Genomic DNA, 15,870 nt, shown 5'->3' with positions numbered 1-15,870 from the left:
GCTGTGCTCCCCTCCAGGCCGAGCCGCCCGCCCCGGGGAGCTGGCTCGGTGCCTTCCCCCGTCTGCTGAGCCCTGCCTGCTCTCAGAGCTGCGCTGGCCCCGCTCCCTGCACAGAAGCATCCCTGAGCTGCGCGGGAGGTGTGAGGGAGAACAGGGACCAGGTAAGTGCTGAGGTAGATTTACTTCTCCTAAGCGCGCTGTTCGCAAGCCAGGAAGTTAAAGATGAGAAGTAAGACAAAGGCAGGTGGTCAAGATAACAAGATTTGGGCTGAGACAGTCCTGGTTCTTTTGTACACTGCTTGGCCCCTCAGACTAGCACCAACTCGGGCCCAGACGTAGACTAAATATCTACTGGGGTGAGATAAGGCTTTCTGCTTGTTTCTCAGTGCAGCTTTAAACAAACAAACAAACAAACAAAAAGCTGCTTTGGCCGGTTTGCTTTATTTCTACAAGAATCCCCACCTCACCTCCTGTCCCAAGGCTAAAGTTCTTAAATATTTTTACTCAAAAAAGTGAAATGTGTTGTACTCAAACAATGGACTGCTATACTGCACTTTAAAAAGCAGAGATTAGAGCCGTAAAGATGAGCATGCCTCAGAGATATGATGGTAAAAGAGCCCAGCAAGATTCGAAATATATGTGAAGCTGTAGCCAGTGGAAAGTAAAATGTTTGCCGAGTTCAGGATGGTGAGTGTCTTTGAGAAATGGAAAATCAATTTCTCATGAGGGTTAACATGAAATAATGTTTACTTATCATTTGCAATATCTAAAAATGGCGAAGCCAAGGTGAATCCTATGAAGTTATTCTTTGAGAGTGTTCAACCTGGATGTTTTCTTATTCTCCTTTCCTGTGTTTCTGAATATTTCTCAATTTACAAAGTTCTATTTTTCAAATGCAAAGAAAAAAAAATGTGCGTTCTGTGACAACGTGATCTAAACACTTCTGTGGGAAGTTGCAGCCTTCTGTGTCATACCTTGTGTTCCTCCACGTCTAAAGATGATGCCACTCTACCTGGCAGCCTCGGCTGCTCAGGAAGCTCAGGACAGGGTAAAGGTGAAGTCTTAGGGTTAGGGAGCTGTTCGGCAGTAAAGGGTGTAAAAATTGAGTAGGTGAGGGTAGGGTCTGAACACTCCCATGTTCCAGCAAGAAAAAGCTCTCTTCCCTTTACATTTTCTGTGTTTTGAATTTTCATTTGCATGCATGGAAACTTTTCTCTTGATCCTTATCCAGTGCTGTGGTGTAGAACCAGGATATCAAGAAGTTTGTGGGATGGAGGTAGCAAAGGGAACGATACAGTTCTCCTGCGCTCCATGCAGCAAAATTGAAAGAATGTGTCTTTGTGTTCATGCTAGAGAAAGGTTGATTTCTCTCTGGATGTGGGGGAACACTCTCTAATTTGGTTATGCGAGAGGACAAAAGGAGAAAGGAGATTGTAAATTGGATTGTATGTGTTGGGAGCAATGAACCAGATGTTAAGCTATCACCCCATCATTCCATCTACCTGCCCCTCTCCTTAGAGAATTCCTTTTTATATTTTTCTTTCCACTAAAAATCACTGATCTGTGGTGAACAAAAAATAAAACTCTGAAATTCAGCCGATTCTCCCCTTTCTCCCTCTGATTTGACAACTTGCAAGGTCAGTGCTTGGGACGTTTTATGTTGCAAGAAGACAGGCTACTTGAGAAAAGCCTAAGGTGTGAAGAAAAATACAAGAATGACAAGACTGGTATGATGTGAAAGTTACTTTTACTCCGAAATGTTAAGGACAAAATTTTAAAAAGTGTAGTTCAAGTCTGTAAGTGTTAATGAGCACAATTCCTTACAATTAATTGTTTTCTTTAGGATCAGCCTGCTTTTTCTAGTACTGTCAGTGTTTAAGTCTTTATTCTTCACTTGTTCTAGATTCCATATGCCATAATAAAACAGAAGGATATCCTTTCTCTTCTTCTTAACCCTCAGTAAAACACAGAGGGCATCCACTTGCTTCTTAATTCCCATTTCTGCTGGAGTTAGCAGCCTTTTGATTTTTTAGCCTGGAAGACAGTTGGGCTTTTTTCTGTCTACCTTCATCTCAGTAATCCCACTGAGTTTCCTTCAGCCACCTGTTACCACCTGGCCTGTCCCCTCCCCTCTCACAGCCCTTTAATTGGTTGCTTCCTAATTGCTGATTCTTTCTTTGGTCCATTTAATGCTTCTTTTTAAAGTCTATAAGGCACTTCGCCAGCCGTTGGCTTTTATATGAGAAGTAGCATTTCCTTAATGAGTCTGCCTTCCAAATGAAAACTTTACTTACATTTTCCTAATGAGAAAATGTGCTTTTCTTCTACCCTTGCATGGGGGCTTCCCAAGTTTCTTTTCAATTCGTTTATCTACAACCCATGCTAACTTGGGCACTGTCTCCAAGCCTGCAGTCCATATTTCCTTCAGTCGTAAGTCCAAGAAGAAAATAAATCAATCAACAAATGTCAGTAATTTAAAAATAATACACAATGAGAAAATAGTGCTGTTATCAAGAATAGCAGTATCTAACTATGCATCTGTGCATGTTATGTACCAGGCATTGTGTTACTTGTCTCATTAGCTTTATCCACAAGCCGCATTTGTCCCAAATGGTATAGCCGAGCTGAATTTTAAAATATTATTGTATAAAACTTGGATATCCACCCTGGTCCTAGACCTGAAGAGCTGAAGCCCAGGTCCATATTTCTGCATGGCAGTAATCTCTTGATCTTAGAGCGATCACCTCCTTCAGTTTCATCAAGCCAGTGTCACCACTGTCCTCACGGTGCGCTAATGTCACACACTTGGTCCGGCTCATGTATTGGTGTGAACTCCCTGGCACTTTCTGGCACCTGAGCTGGTGACTTCTGAGCGAGACCCTGTTGTTTCCCCCATTCTAGAGACCAGAGGTTAAGAAACTGTTCTGAGCCGCTGTCAGTGTCAGCTAGGTCTGGCGCCCAGGCTGCTATCTCTCCTTATCAATTTCAGGGAATTTTTAACATTGTATTTTAAAAGGGAACAAAGCCATAATGTACATTTAAAGGATTTTATCTTTCAGATACATCATTTAATTGGGGCTTTAGAATGGTCAACAAATATTAAACACTTAAGCTATGAAAATACTTTATGTATTGTGTTAAATGTATCTATATCTACATTTGTGTCAGTGCATAAAACATATATCTTCATATAATATTCACATAAATACAGTATGACAAGGAGTTATATATAAATATAAATAACACACATTTATAGTTAAATGTACTGCATTTGAATCACACTAAACTTTTCTTTGAGGTAGGAACCATTATCTCCAAGTTCAGAGGAAGAGAAAATAGAGACAGATCTGGACAAATGCACCCACTTGCTCGTGTGGTGAAGCCCTCTGCAGAGCAAATCGCTCTGGAGACCTTCTGGTCTTGTGAGACCTTCTGGGGCAGGGGTGAGAGGCATGGCATACACAAAGGGTGATTAAAATATATGGTAAATGTTTAAAATTAAAACAGTATTACAGTAAAAGGCACATTGCCATTTACCACCCTCAGAATATTCCCTCTAACTTTGAAAACATTTATCTCACATGCTTGCCATTTTCTGAAGCAGTTTTGGAAGTCTTTTCTGAGTCTTTATGTGATGTGATAAAAAAATACAAACAATGGTGTTGCCAAGTGCCAACCAATGGGAAGCCAGGCGTATCCTCGTCCATCTTATTCAGGCTCTTCGCCAACGCCAAAATCATCTAGAAAGTTTAGCATTTTAATTCTATTCGGGACATCAAGGCAGCCATAACAGTCCAACTAAAGACAGGAAAGAAAACTTCCAGAAGTACTTCCAAAAGAGGAAAAACAATGAGATAAGTGTGTTCGAAGTGTGGGGTGGATTTTGAGGGCGATTATTGGCAACGTGTCTTTTTAAAAAATTAAATGTTCACTTTTTAAATCATACATTTATATTTTTATGAATAAAGAAACTAAAATTGTTGGTCATGCAGCAAAAACTAAAATGCAAAATTAGCAGATTTTTCAAATACATAAAGAATACAAGTATTATTTTAATTTTGTAGTTAAGCATTGCTGATCTCATCTTAAACTTTTCCTCATACTTAGGAAAATAATTTGTTTCACTCCTATTTTATAAGTATGGGTCTGCTGCTGAAGAGACAGTTTGTTCTCTTGTTGCTTCATGCCATATTAGTTCTGAAATCATAATTCTCGAGAACAAAAATGTCTACTGCCCTAATACAGTTGAGGTCAATATTTCAGCCAGTTTGTGTTCAGGGCATCTAGAGCATACCATATTATAAAGTTATTGTTTCTTTCTTTCCTTCCAGTTACTCCGCTAGTTTTCTGGACCTCTTTTGAGCAAAGATGAATATTTCTGCAAGGATATTGTAACTGGAGGGTCCAGGTCAGGACAGACTTGATCATGGGAGCCAACACTTCAAGCAAACAACCAGTATTTGATGAAAATGAGGATGGTAAGAAATGGGATGGTGGTGAATAAAAATGGAATTTTATGAAATTCAGTTATCAGCTCTTAGTTTCATAGGTAAAATGCAAGCATGATATACAGGGCCTTCAAAGAAAAAGAACTGGGAGAGTAAGCTCGAAGACTTTGTACGTTAATAGATGGATTGTATCGTTTACTTTCTTAATCGCAACTCTGTCAGACTCTTGTCCAGATGGTACTGTGGCTGGGAACATGGTGGAAAGTTAATGATTTGTTTATTCTCTATTCTGTTCCCATGATAGTTTGATCCTTACTTCTCTGCTAGTTGCTATGCAAAATTTCTTACAGTATCAGATTGCATGTGAATGATAATCAGGGATCATCATGCTATAGCATCAAGTTATATAAGGTTAGTGCCCTTGGAATTTCTAACAGCCGTGCTTCTGTGACCTAAACCAATTTCACAGTGTCAAGTCATAGGAAACAGAATCAGTTTTACTGAAGGAAAGGAAAACTTTCAAGGCCAGGTTCAGCATAGCAAGATAGCAAAGGCATAGTCCTCCCAGTTCGACTGCCACCCTCCAGTGAAGTGTGCTGCAACTTCCCTGGCCTCCCTAAGTCACGTTTTCTTCCCATTATGAAAGTGTGAGCAGACTTTTTCTTTCTTTTATTGAGTTTATTGGTACATTCTAAGTATACAGTACAATTACATCCATTATTGGGATCTTGTACCTTTACATGACAGGCCTTGGTTCTCATTCTTTCCCTTGTCCCTGCCCTCCCTTCACCCCCTCTTCCCCTCCCCATTTAAAAACACTTTATTTCCATTTTTTCATTTTCTCATATTTTTTTCTTTTCCCTGTTCCCTTTCCCCTACCTTTCCCATTTTCCCTACACCTTTATCCCTTTTCTTCCTATTTCACATGGACAATTATCTCATTAGGATCTTATGTACTATTATAGCTTTTCACACCAGAGAAACTATTCAGTATTTACACATGTGTGACTTATTTATTTCACTTAGGAGTATATCCTCAATCTGGATCCATTTTCCTATGAATGAATCTAATTTCTCATTCTTTATGGCTGAGTAGTATTCCATTTTATAGAAAAACCACATCTTCTTTATCCAGTCTCCAACTGATGGGCAAATGGGTTGTTTCCAAGATTTAGCTATTTCCACTGCATTGATTTCTGCTCTTATCTTTATAATTTCCTCTCTTGTTTGAATTTTGGGTTTTTCTTGCTCTTGTTTTTCTAGGAGTCTAAGATTCATCATTAGGTTGTTTATTTGAGCCCGCTCTGTTTTCCTAGTGTGGGCATTCAGTGCTATGAATTTTCTATGTAGAACTGCTTTCATTGTGTCCCATAGATTCCTGCATGTTGTGTTGGCATTTTCATTTATTTGTAAAAACTGATTTCTTCTTTAATTTCCTCTGTGATCCATTGATTGTTCAGGAGAGTGTTGATCAATTTCCATGTGTTTGTGAAGTTCCTATGGTTTCTTAGTGTGAGCAGACTTAAAGTGTGTAGGATAGGAACTATTTTTAGATTGTCTAGAAAAAGAAGGCCCAGGTTCTGGATAATAAGCTGTTCAGATCTCCAAATAGCCTCTTGAGTAATTTCTAGGAGTTCTGCCATTGGACTACAAAGGGAACGAATAAATTGAAGTCCAAGAGGTGTAATAATAGTCTTCTTACAGCTCCCTGTGAAGCTCAAAATGCTTTATTCATTTTACCTTCAGATTGCTCATCAATAAAGTAAGGGGATAGGGTAACCTTGAAGGTCCCTTCCAGTTCAGGAAGCTTATCATTTTGAGGTCTTAAGTCTACTTTATAAAATAGCTTCTAAGTCGTGAAAGATATTTTAATCTGTTAGAATGTAAGTTTGAGTGCAAAAACAGAAACTACAAATAATAGCGACTTACACAAGATGACTGTTTTTCTTTGTCACGGAACAGTCCAAGCATCAGTAATCCAGGGTCATATGTGGTTCCGATAGCATAGCGTCTGGGGCTCTGCCTGACTTGCTTTTTTATCTCTTTCCCCTTCTCTAGAGAGGTACTCTCACTCTCAGGCCTCAGGAGTGCTCGCTGCCACACCCAAATCCCGGCCATTGAGAAAGGAGAAAAGCTGGGGAGGCTGTATCCATTCCTTTTAAGCAATTGATCTGACTTGTCACGATCATTCACATGCACACACCTAGTTATGAAAGAGACTAGGAAATTTAGTTTGTGATCTTGGGTGGCCATCGACCCTCTAAAAATAAGTTATTTTTATTAGAAAGGGGAGAATTAGCAGTTGGTCATTGTTGGGAAATAGCTAAATTTGCCATAGTTGAGGGACATAATCTTAATTTTGAATATTTGGATGGAGACAATTAGAAGCAAAATGTATGACTGAGCAGGATGACTTGTTTCACGGTATCTGCAATCAAATTAGAGGTCTAGTCTCACTATTTGTATGAAATACACCGTAAGAAATTACATGGTAAAGATCCTAAGGAAATGTTTGCCGTCACTATTTTCATTGTCTTGATTTGTTTTATCCAATAATAAAATAGTAAAAGCAAGAATGTTATATGAGTAGTAAACACTAGTAATAAATAGTAAAGGTAACAGTGATGTTATATGAGTTTTCCATTTCTAAAGTGGAAAGACAAACCAACTCACCGTTCATACATTTGTCTCACTGTACTCTTGTAGACTCAGAACTAATATTTGCACAAGGCAGATCTTCCTAGACAGAGTGAGAAAGAGCAGCCAGCCTCATGCTTGTAATTTGTTAGGGATATGTGTCATTTGAAGGTGCTACTATAGCCTTAGGATAAAAACACACAGCCAGCCCTTCTCATGAGGTACCCAAGGAAGTAATACCTCCAAAGATGGCGACAACTGAAAAGTAAGGTACCACTTTATAACTGCCTTCAAGGGAATCTGAAAAGAAAAAGAGCTAGATTGGAGGAGAGTTCCATTTCAAAACAGGCAGGTCTTTTTTTACATCCTGTAGCTTGCTTCCTTTGGGTTGTCCAGCCCAACCCAATTATGACATCTATGAAAGGAAAAGGTAAACATGGCAATAACTCTGTGCTGCCCAGGAGCAAGGCTCTGAGTCCACTTACACACACATTTGAAAAGTAGAGCCTGCCACTTTTCTGGACATAAAGAATAGAGGAGAGAAAACATGGTCCTCTCTATCCCTGAGAAGCCCATGTTCTAATTGTGAAGGCACACAATAAACAGGTAACCAAATAGGGCAACCAGAAGACTTCAGGGTATGTTACAGAGCCTCCAAGGAAAGGACTCCATGATCTTATGGACTGTGACAGAAGGGTGTTAGCCTTTCTAGGAAGATGACATTTGAGCCGAAGCCTGCAGGATGAGGAGTTAGCTGTGCAGTAAGATGAGGGGAACAGTTCAAGCACAGGAAGAAGCAAGTCCAAAATCCAATAATGACAAGGTTGAGAATGAACCCTTGCCCATATCAAAACCCTCTCTGGTAAATGCGATTTGTCAAAGGGACTGGGAGACTTACTGTATTATTTTTTTGTTTAGTCAATCCCATAAAGTGTGCTCTGGATTGAGCACAATGTAAAATTTTATCAAGCCCCATGTAAAATTGATCTGTGAAGCATATGATAGAGGAGGGAAAGTGAAAAGCACCGGCTAATCAAAGAACACTAAGCTTATACCATTTTTAACGTTCATATTTTTGCATAAGAAATCAAACTGGGCCAGAATCTAAGGCAGTTAAATGAGCCAATTTATTTTTTTAAAATGTCGCAAAAAGAAAGAACCCTAATATGTGATGAAAAGTGTTTTACGTTTCCTTCAAATTGTTTAATAGGCCTAATACATAGGTTTGAGAAGGAAATTTAACCCATTTTCCTAAGTATTGTTTCAAGAATTTTTTATTATGGAAAAATATTTTTAATCACTTTAAAGGTTATTAAGGATTAAGATAAGGTATTATTAGATGTCCCCTGAGACAAACTATTCTTCCTAGAGTTCATCCTAACATCTGTATTCCATGGTATTCCATCTGGCCTCTGGTCTTAAGAGTCATTCTCTCAGTTACTTATGTTGATCTTTAGTGAAAACAAAGTGTGAAATTTGTAGTGCTGGTGAAAAGGGTCAGGGTTGCTTTAAGCCATCTTTTACAAATGAGGACTCAGATGATACTTTTGGCGTTTGAACTTTTAGTTTCAGTACACAACTAAGTCCTGTTTATTTCTTTCATTATGATATAATATATATTACAAAATGTGCCATTTTAAGTATCCATCTCTGTGGCATTCAGTACACTCCTGTCGTTATGCATCCATGGTCACTCCCTCTTCCTAGACCATTTTCATCTTCCTAAATTGAAACTTGTACTCACTAAATCATAAATTTGCCCTTCTCACTATTCCTAATCCCTGGCAACCACTATTTCACTTTATGTCTCTAAGACCCTTATGAGACGTATAAAATCTGTACTTCTATTACTGGCTTACTCCATTTGGCACATTTTCAAGGTTCACACATGCTGTGGCATGTATGTCGGAATTCCCTTCCCTTCTGAGACAAAATAACAATCCACTGTATGCATATACCATATTTTGTTACCCTTTTATCAGTCAGAGTGATTGTTCCCGCTCGTTGGTTACTGTGAATCATACTGCTGTCAATTTTGGTGTACAAATATCTGCTGAAATCTCTGTCTTCAGTTCTTTAGAATGGGTAGTTACATGTGGAATTACTGAATTGTATAGTCATATTTTGTTTAATTTTTGGAGTAGCTACCATACTATCTTTTGCATGATTCTGTTATATGTTCTAATAATGAAAGAATGATGTGTGGAGAGTATGAGCTCTGTTAGTAAGATGAGAGACCCAGGATCAAATCTCTGCTGTGCCACTCATTACAGATCTGTATATTTCTATGAAGAAAATCTCAGAGAGGAAGTAGCTTTCTCAGGGATTATCAGACACTAGAGGCCATTTGACTAATTATAAATTATTCCAAACGAACTTGGAATACCATGAAAAAAATCTCCAAATCTGAACAATTACTAATGAATTAATTTGAAACAAATACCTCTATGGGGCAATTTGTTCAACCTCTCTCTATAAGCCTCAGTTTTTTCATCTGTAAAATACAAACACTACCTGGGCATACTTCATTACGTGATTGTGATGGTTAAATAAAGTTATGCAAAAAAAGCATTTAGCATGGTGTCCCACATAAAGTAACTACCAAATTAATGCTAATTAGTAGTATTTATAAGCACCAGAGTTTCTTAGTGTGAACTCTCTGAAGTATTTCAACTTCTGAAAGAAACAATAAATGCAACTCAATAGATTCCATAGTCAGTATGGCCTACACATGATTCTCTCAGCTGAGTTGGATTAACAGAAGAGCAAATTCTATAGATTCTGCTAAAAGCCTACACACGAATTTAATTCTTTCCATGATTCTAGTTGGCCATTGCACTTTAAAAGAAACCAGGTTACTAACAACACAAAAACACAATCTTATTTTTTTTCTCATTGAGATTATCGGTACTTTTTAGGTATACAGTACAGTTACATTCATCATTGGGATCTTGTACCTTTACATGATGTATCTTGGTTCTAATTTTTTCCTTTATCTCCTCTGGCAATTGTGTTGTCATTTAAGATAAAACCAATGACAAAAAATCAGTGAAGTTTACTTTTTCTCATATAAGCCCCAAACTATTAATTTAATTTGATCTGTGGACTCAGTGACGATTTTCTCTACATCTAACAGCCATATGCATGTTCTGAGAACTCATTAACCTACAGAAAAAATTTTTGCGTTTTCTGAAAGAAAATGACTGCAAAGGACATTTATTTTTAATGTTCATAACTTTTTTTTAAAACTGATTTTATTTCCTCTGTGTGAATGCTGTGTTTTATATTGTTTGCTTGTTGTTATTCTCCTTGCTCTATTTTTAAAAAGTCATCATTTAAAAAATTCAAGCACTGAGGTTTTCCAGGGTAATTTAAAGAATGGAAATCTTTATTAGCAGAAGAAAAGGGACTTGTTTATAACTCAGGGTCTAATCAACAAGAGAAGGTCTTGCTATCATTACGAGTACTGTGTGTGTGTCTGAGTACATACAAAGAATGTAGAGGTGATAAAATTGGCTTAGTCCAATCAAGAGACAGCCTTATTCTGGTGTATTGTAGCTAAGAGAAGTTGGCCTTAGGTTAAAAAGTTTCTCTAAAAAGCTCATCAATGCCCTGAGTTTGCAGGGAGAGAGCTCAATTATTACTTGGGTTTGCTGAAAACACAGTGTGGTGTCATTTAGGCAGCACTTGTCTCCTAGGATATGTGGCTGCTTTCAGTTTTACAACATTTTCTTCAGTGGTGGAGTCAGTAGGAGCCTTAAAAATGGTGGGCCAAGAAAGCTGACCACACATTTTCAATCCAAAAGAAATGGGAAGTTACTGAATTGATTTCAGCCTGAAGGACCTTGAGAACCTGCATTGTTATTTTAATGTTCATGCTTTGCATATTTATACCCAAGAGGTTAGGCCAATGAATTTCAGGCTTTTTCCCTCAGATTTGAGTATTGCATTTATTGTTTTTGCATTGGACTGCTTGGAAAAGTTAAAGAAAATTTATCTGTGAGAATTGACTTCTTTAAACACAACTCCTGTTGGACAATTGAAAATTTAGCAAAGCATTTGTTAGAAATAACTTCAGGTGTCCAACTGCTTATGGCAACATTTTAAATATATGAATGTTCTTTTTTTCTGTGCAAAGGGACTAAAAGAATCAAAGGGAAGTAAACCAGAAAGCCCAGAAAACAGACCTCAAAGACAGGTAGTGGTTCTCATTTGAGTGTTTCTTGAATGGAGTTATGAATAAGTGTTTTGGAGAATCTACTCAAACAGATTTAGGAAAGTTACAGCTGGCCTTTACAGATCCACAGCTCATGAACACAGTACATGCTCTGAAATGACTTACAATATTTAAATTTTAGTCTTCTGATTTTTTCATACTAACTACAAAATTAAGCCATTTTTTGAAAAACCTTTTAATGTTTAATGGCATGTAATATTTTGTGGACCACAGTTTGGGAAATGAAAAGTTATCACCATATTTATTCTTTTTCTACTGGAATGTCCTTTTTCATGTTGATTTTTTTCTTCAGGTTTAATGGCAGCGCATTTTTTTTAATGTAAAATATTTGTAATGTAATCTCCTTGGAAATGTTGATGAAGAGGAATTGCGTTTCTTTATGAGGTTTCATCACAAATTTTTCATTGTAGCACAATTCTGGAGGGTTGGATGTTTCCAGTTGAAGTAGGAGTTGGATTTGGTGAAATTTTATTGCTTCCTTGTTGATATTTTAAAATTAGAAACATTTTAAGGAGTGTCTTATGAGCAAGTACTGGTGAGGTTGTTATTGATTACTAAATAACACTCATACTACACTAGGATTTTCTCCAATAAAACTTGTATGCATTTTTAATTTTCATCTTAGAACTACTTAGACTAGAAATACTAAGTCTATAAGCCTGTTGTAATGTTCAGACATTTTGATTATCACTCCAAGACTGCTGTCTTCAATGAGAATGGATGTGAAGGTCTTCAGGAGAGCCAACTTTTGTGGTTTGGCCTTGCAGACGTAATTTTAATCACAGTGGACCCTTGACTTATGAATGCAGTTCACTTTTAAGGGCTAGATGTAATTCAAGTTGGTTGTAAGTCAAGACTGTCTTTCCCACAAGAAATAATGGAAATACCCATAATGTGTTCCAGACCTCCCAAAACCCACCTTAACTAACCTTTACATAATAAAAAAGGGTTGTATAATATGTGTACTTTACCAGAAACACCAATAATTTTCCTAGTGTATTCACCAAAAAGTTATAAAATGTACCTGGTTAATCAGAAATGACAATTTTATACTGTACTCACCATTCAAGTTGATATCTTTGGCTTACAGGAAGGGAGGATGAAACGGAAGGTGGTTATTGTTTGGAAGGAAAGTACCCTTCCATAAGAATCAGGGGTCTGGCTTTCTAGTGTCCTTTCTCTTCTTGAGAGAGTCTCTAGCCCACTAAGACCTACTTCTGGCTCACTAGTGAATAAAACAATAGGCTTTTTCTCTGTCTGGGTGGGTCTTCTCCACACATTTGTGGCTTTGTCCATGTTTTCAGGATTTCCTTTGTTTCGTAAGAAGGACTTTGCTCTGCTGACTGTTGATTCTCCCCCTCCTCTTGAGAAATCTTCTTAGCTGTCATTCTCTGTTGTTCACCCAGAAGTTGCTGAAATTCCTCTGTAGACATTCCTCTGAGTGTTCCTCCACCAGTTCCTCAACATCACCACTATCTACCTGCAAGGCTATGGACTCGAGTACTATAATGACAGTTTCATCAATCACAGGGTCAGTTGGAGGCTCAGTTTCCTCTACACAGCCTTCAAAGTCTCCTGTATAATTTTAGGCCACACTTTCTCCCAGGCAGATCTGAGTGTCCTTAGAGAGACACTGGCCCATAATTTCTCAATTTCCCCACACAGGAAAGGATGTTGTAGTATTCCTTGCAGAACTCTTTAAGGATTAAATCTATCTGAGACCATCTGGAAGCACTTCAGGAACAGTTCCTTTATGTATAGCTTCTTAAAATGAGATATAACTTGCTGGTCCATAGGCTATAGTAGAGGAGTTTGTATTAGGTGGGAAGAACTGGACTCCCATTTGCCATGGGAATTTTTTAGCCAGTTCTTCCAAATCTCATGTGTGAACAAGAATGTTGTCCATGATGAGGAGAGCCTTGAGTGGTTAACCTTTGTCCTCTAGATTATTTCCTTACAGTAGGACAGAAAGCCTCTCTGATCCATTCAAGAAAAAGTACTCTTGTTACCCAGGATTTTGTGTTAGATTTCATGACCTCCAGCCTGTTCCTTATGACTTTATGTTTTCTGAATGCTAGTCTAGGAGTCTCAGAGTGGTAGACCAAGAGAGGCTTTATCTTGAGGTCACCACTCGAATTGGCACATAACAATAAGGTTACTCTATCTTTCACAGGTTTGTGGCCTGGTATTTTCTTCTCTTCCTGGGTGGTGTATATTCTTCTGGGCATTTTCTTCCAGAAAAGGCCAGTTTCGTCACAGTTGAAAACTTGATGAGTGCAAAAGCCATTCTCTGTGTCATCGTTTTGAAGCTGTGTATGTAATTTTCAGCAGCCCTTTTATTACCACTCGCTGCTTCACCTTGCCTAGTTACACTATGAACCCTAATTCTCACTTTAAAATTGTGAAACTACACCTTATTGGCACAAAATGTTTCACCATTATTAGTCATTGATGGATTATCCTTTATGAAATCTGCATTTATAGCCCTACATTTTTCACAAATTATTTACTCAGATAGGCTGCCATCTGGCTTTAGTTTATCCAAACTAATAATAGCCTTTCATCTAACACTATTGACTGTGCTTTACTAATTTGAGCAATACCTTTAGCAACACTACCATCCTTATACGAATCTTTTCTCTTTAAGTTTATCAAAATGATGGATTTTGACATGCTGTACATATTAGTGAGATGAGTTTCACAAACACCACTTTCATATTTTTCCACAGTTTCTTTCTCAATTGTGATTGCTTTCTTTACCTTCCCTTCTTTCCTTACCTTTTTTCTAGCTTTTTTGGGGACCATTTTGATAGCAATAATCATAGCGATTATATAAAGCACTGACCAAAATCATTCCCACAGACACAAACATCTGGAATCACACTTATATATTCTACATATGCTTTTCTGACATTGGGAGTCTTTGTTTACAACTGCGCAAGCAGCCAGCATTCAGGTCATAACTCAAGAGTTTGGTAGTAAGTTAAATCTAAAATTCCAGTTGTAGCACAAGTTGTTTGTATATGAAGCCTGTCATAACTCGAGGGTTCACTGTACAATGAGCAGTGTTAGCCTTCAATTCACAAATTTAAGTCAAATGAGATGTCGTATATCCTGGGCCATGTGACCATTCATTAAAGTTTTCTTTGGAAAACAAACATTATAAAAGCCAATGAAGGATCCAAATGCACACTTGTAATCCCAGATATCAGAAAAAGCTGAGGCAGGAAGATCATGAGCTCTAGGCCAGCCTGGGCAATTTTATTAGATACCCTCCCCACCCCAAAAGGCTGAGGTTATAGCTCAGTGGGAAGGCCCATGTTTCATTCCTTCTATATATATATATGCACATACATGCAAATATTCATAAATACATGAGTCTGGGCATATAGTTCAGTTGTAGACTACCTACCTCACATGTATGAAGTCCTACATTCAATCCCCAGTACTGTAAGATAAAGGGGTCCTGTAATGAAATAATATTCTCACTAAATACAGCATTGAATACAGTTCAGATAGTAAAAAGCAGACTGAAAACTTCAGGTTTATAGATTTTCAGTTTGATGGCTTGACATGGGCTTTGCTTTTTCTCCATATGCAGAGTAAAATTTTTAAAAATAACCTTGTTTATGCTTCAGTGGTCTGTATGTTGGGCTACTGAAATTTATTTATGAGATTGAATTAAGAAAAAAAAATTTTGATGGGTCAAATTCTTACTTTGTGGCAGTGTGGGTGTTCTCCATCAAAACCACTCAACTGCCACTGTAGCATGAAAGCAGCTATAGACATGCACAAACATAAGTGTGACTTCCCTTCATCAAAACTTTACTAATAGACAATGAAATTTGAACTTCAAAAATTTTTCAGTTTTTGTCGAGTATTATTATTTTGATATTTTCCCCAACTATTTAAAAATGCAAAACCCTTTATTAGTTCATGAGCCATATAAAAATAGATGGAGGTTAGATTTGGCCTGCTGGCCAAAACCTGTCCTGAACCTCTAAATGTCTGCATCTTACAGACATTTATTTACATGATCTATGAAATTTTCTAATATTCACTTAAAATCCTCTGGCCTTAAACCGAGAGACTGGGCAAAGAGACTAGAATCTGTTGTCTGTAATAAATTCATTCTTTACCAACTGTCATGTCACTGATCCATGTGAGCCAATAGAATTACTTAGACCAATAAATCTAGTGCTTTGGAAAATGAAATGGGTTAATTTTGTTTTCTATAGTATTTGACACCTATGATTTGATTAAAAGGTCACTACCTACAATGCATTTGAAATATAGACAATGCAGAATTTGTTTTTTTTACTAGGGACATTTATTCAACTGAAGGTCACCCAACATTTGTAGATATTAATCTCTCCATCTTGCCTAACTGTTCTACTTCGCCTTTTATTCTTAAGAAATTGTCAGTGTGTTTCTGACTTCTAAGCAGATTTATGAATTGAAGTCCAGGCAGCAGGACAAGTAAAGTTGTTTATGCCCATTGCTTGGTCTTGGCACCTGTGATGGGTGTCAGTAAATCCTGGACTTCCT

General features: G+C 37.6%; 1 protein-coding gene across 4 annotated transcripts in view; it reads left to right on the top strand.

Moving 5' to 3' along the window:
* Nucleotides 1–15,870, top strand: part of Stk32a (serine/threonine kinase 32A) — a 116,982-nt gene that overhangs the window by 1,346 nt on the left and 99,766 nt on the right. For 3 of the 4 annotated variants that reach the window (XM_019207864.2, XM_010627071.3, XM_010627075.3), the window contains exons 1-2: nucleotides 7–161; nucleotides 4,332–4,478. In XM_019207864.2, the coding sequence (XP_019063409.1) occupies nucleotides 4,464–4,478 (15 nt within the window). In that variant the 5' untranslated portion in view covers nucleotides 7–161; nucleotides 4,332–4,463. Of the gene's footprint in view, nucleotides 1–6; nucleotides 162–4,331; nucleotides 4,479–15,870 lie in introns of those variants that run through there. The other variant, XM_010627073.3, reaches the window with a different exon arrangement.

The sequence above is a fragment of the Fukomys damarensis genome, unplaced genomic scaffold (assembly GCF_012274545.1).
Source record: "Fukomys damarensis isolate Sample0158 unplaced genomic scaffold, DMR_v1.0_HiC HiC_scaffold_3, whole genome shotgun sequence".
Classification (NCBI taxonomy): domain Eukaryota; kingdom Metazoa; phylum Chordata; class Mammalia; order Rodentia; family Bathyergidae; genus Fukomys; species Fukomys damarensis.
This window is presented reverse-complemented; position numbering and strand designations above follow the sequence as displayed.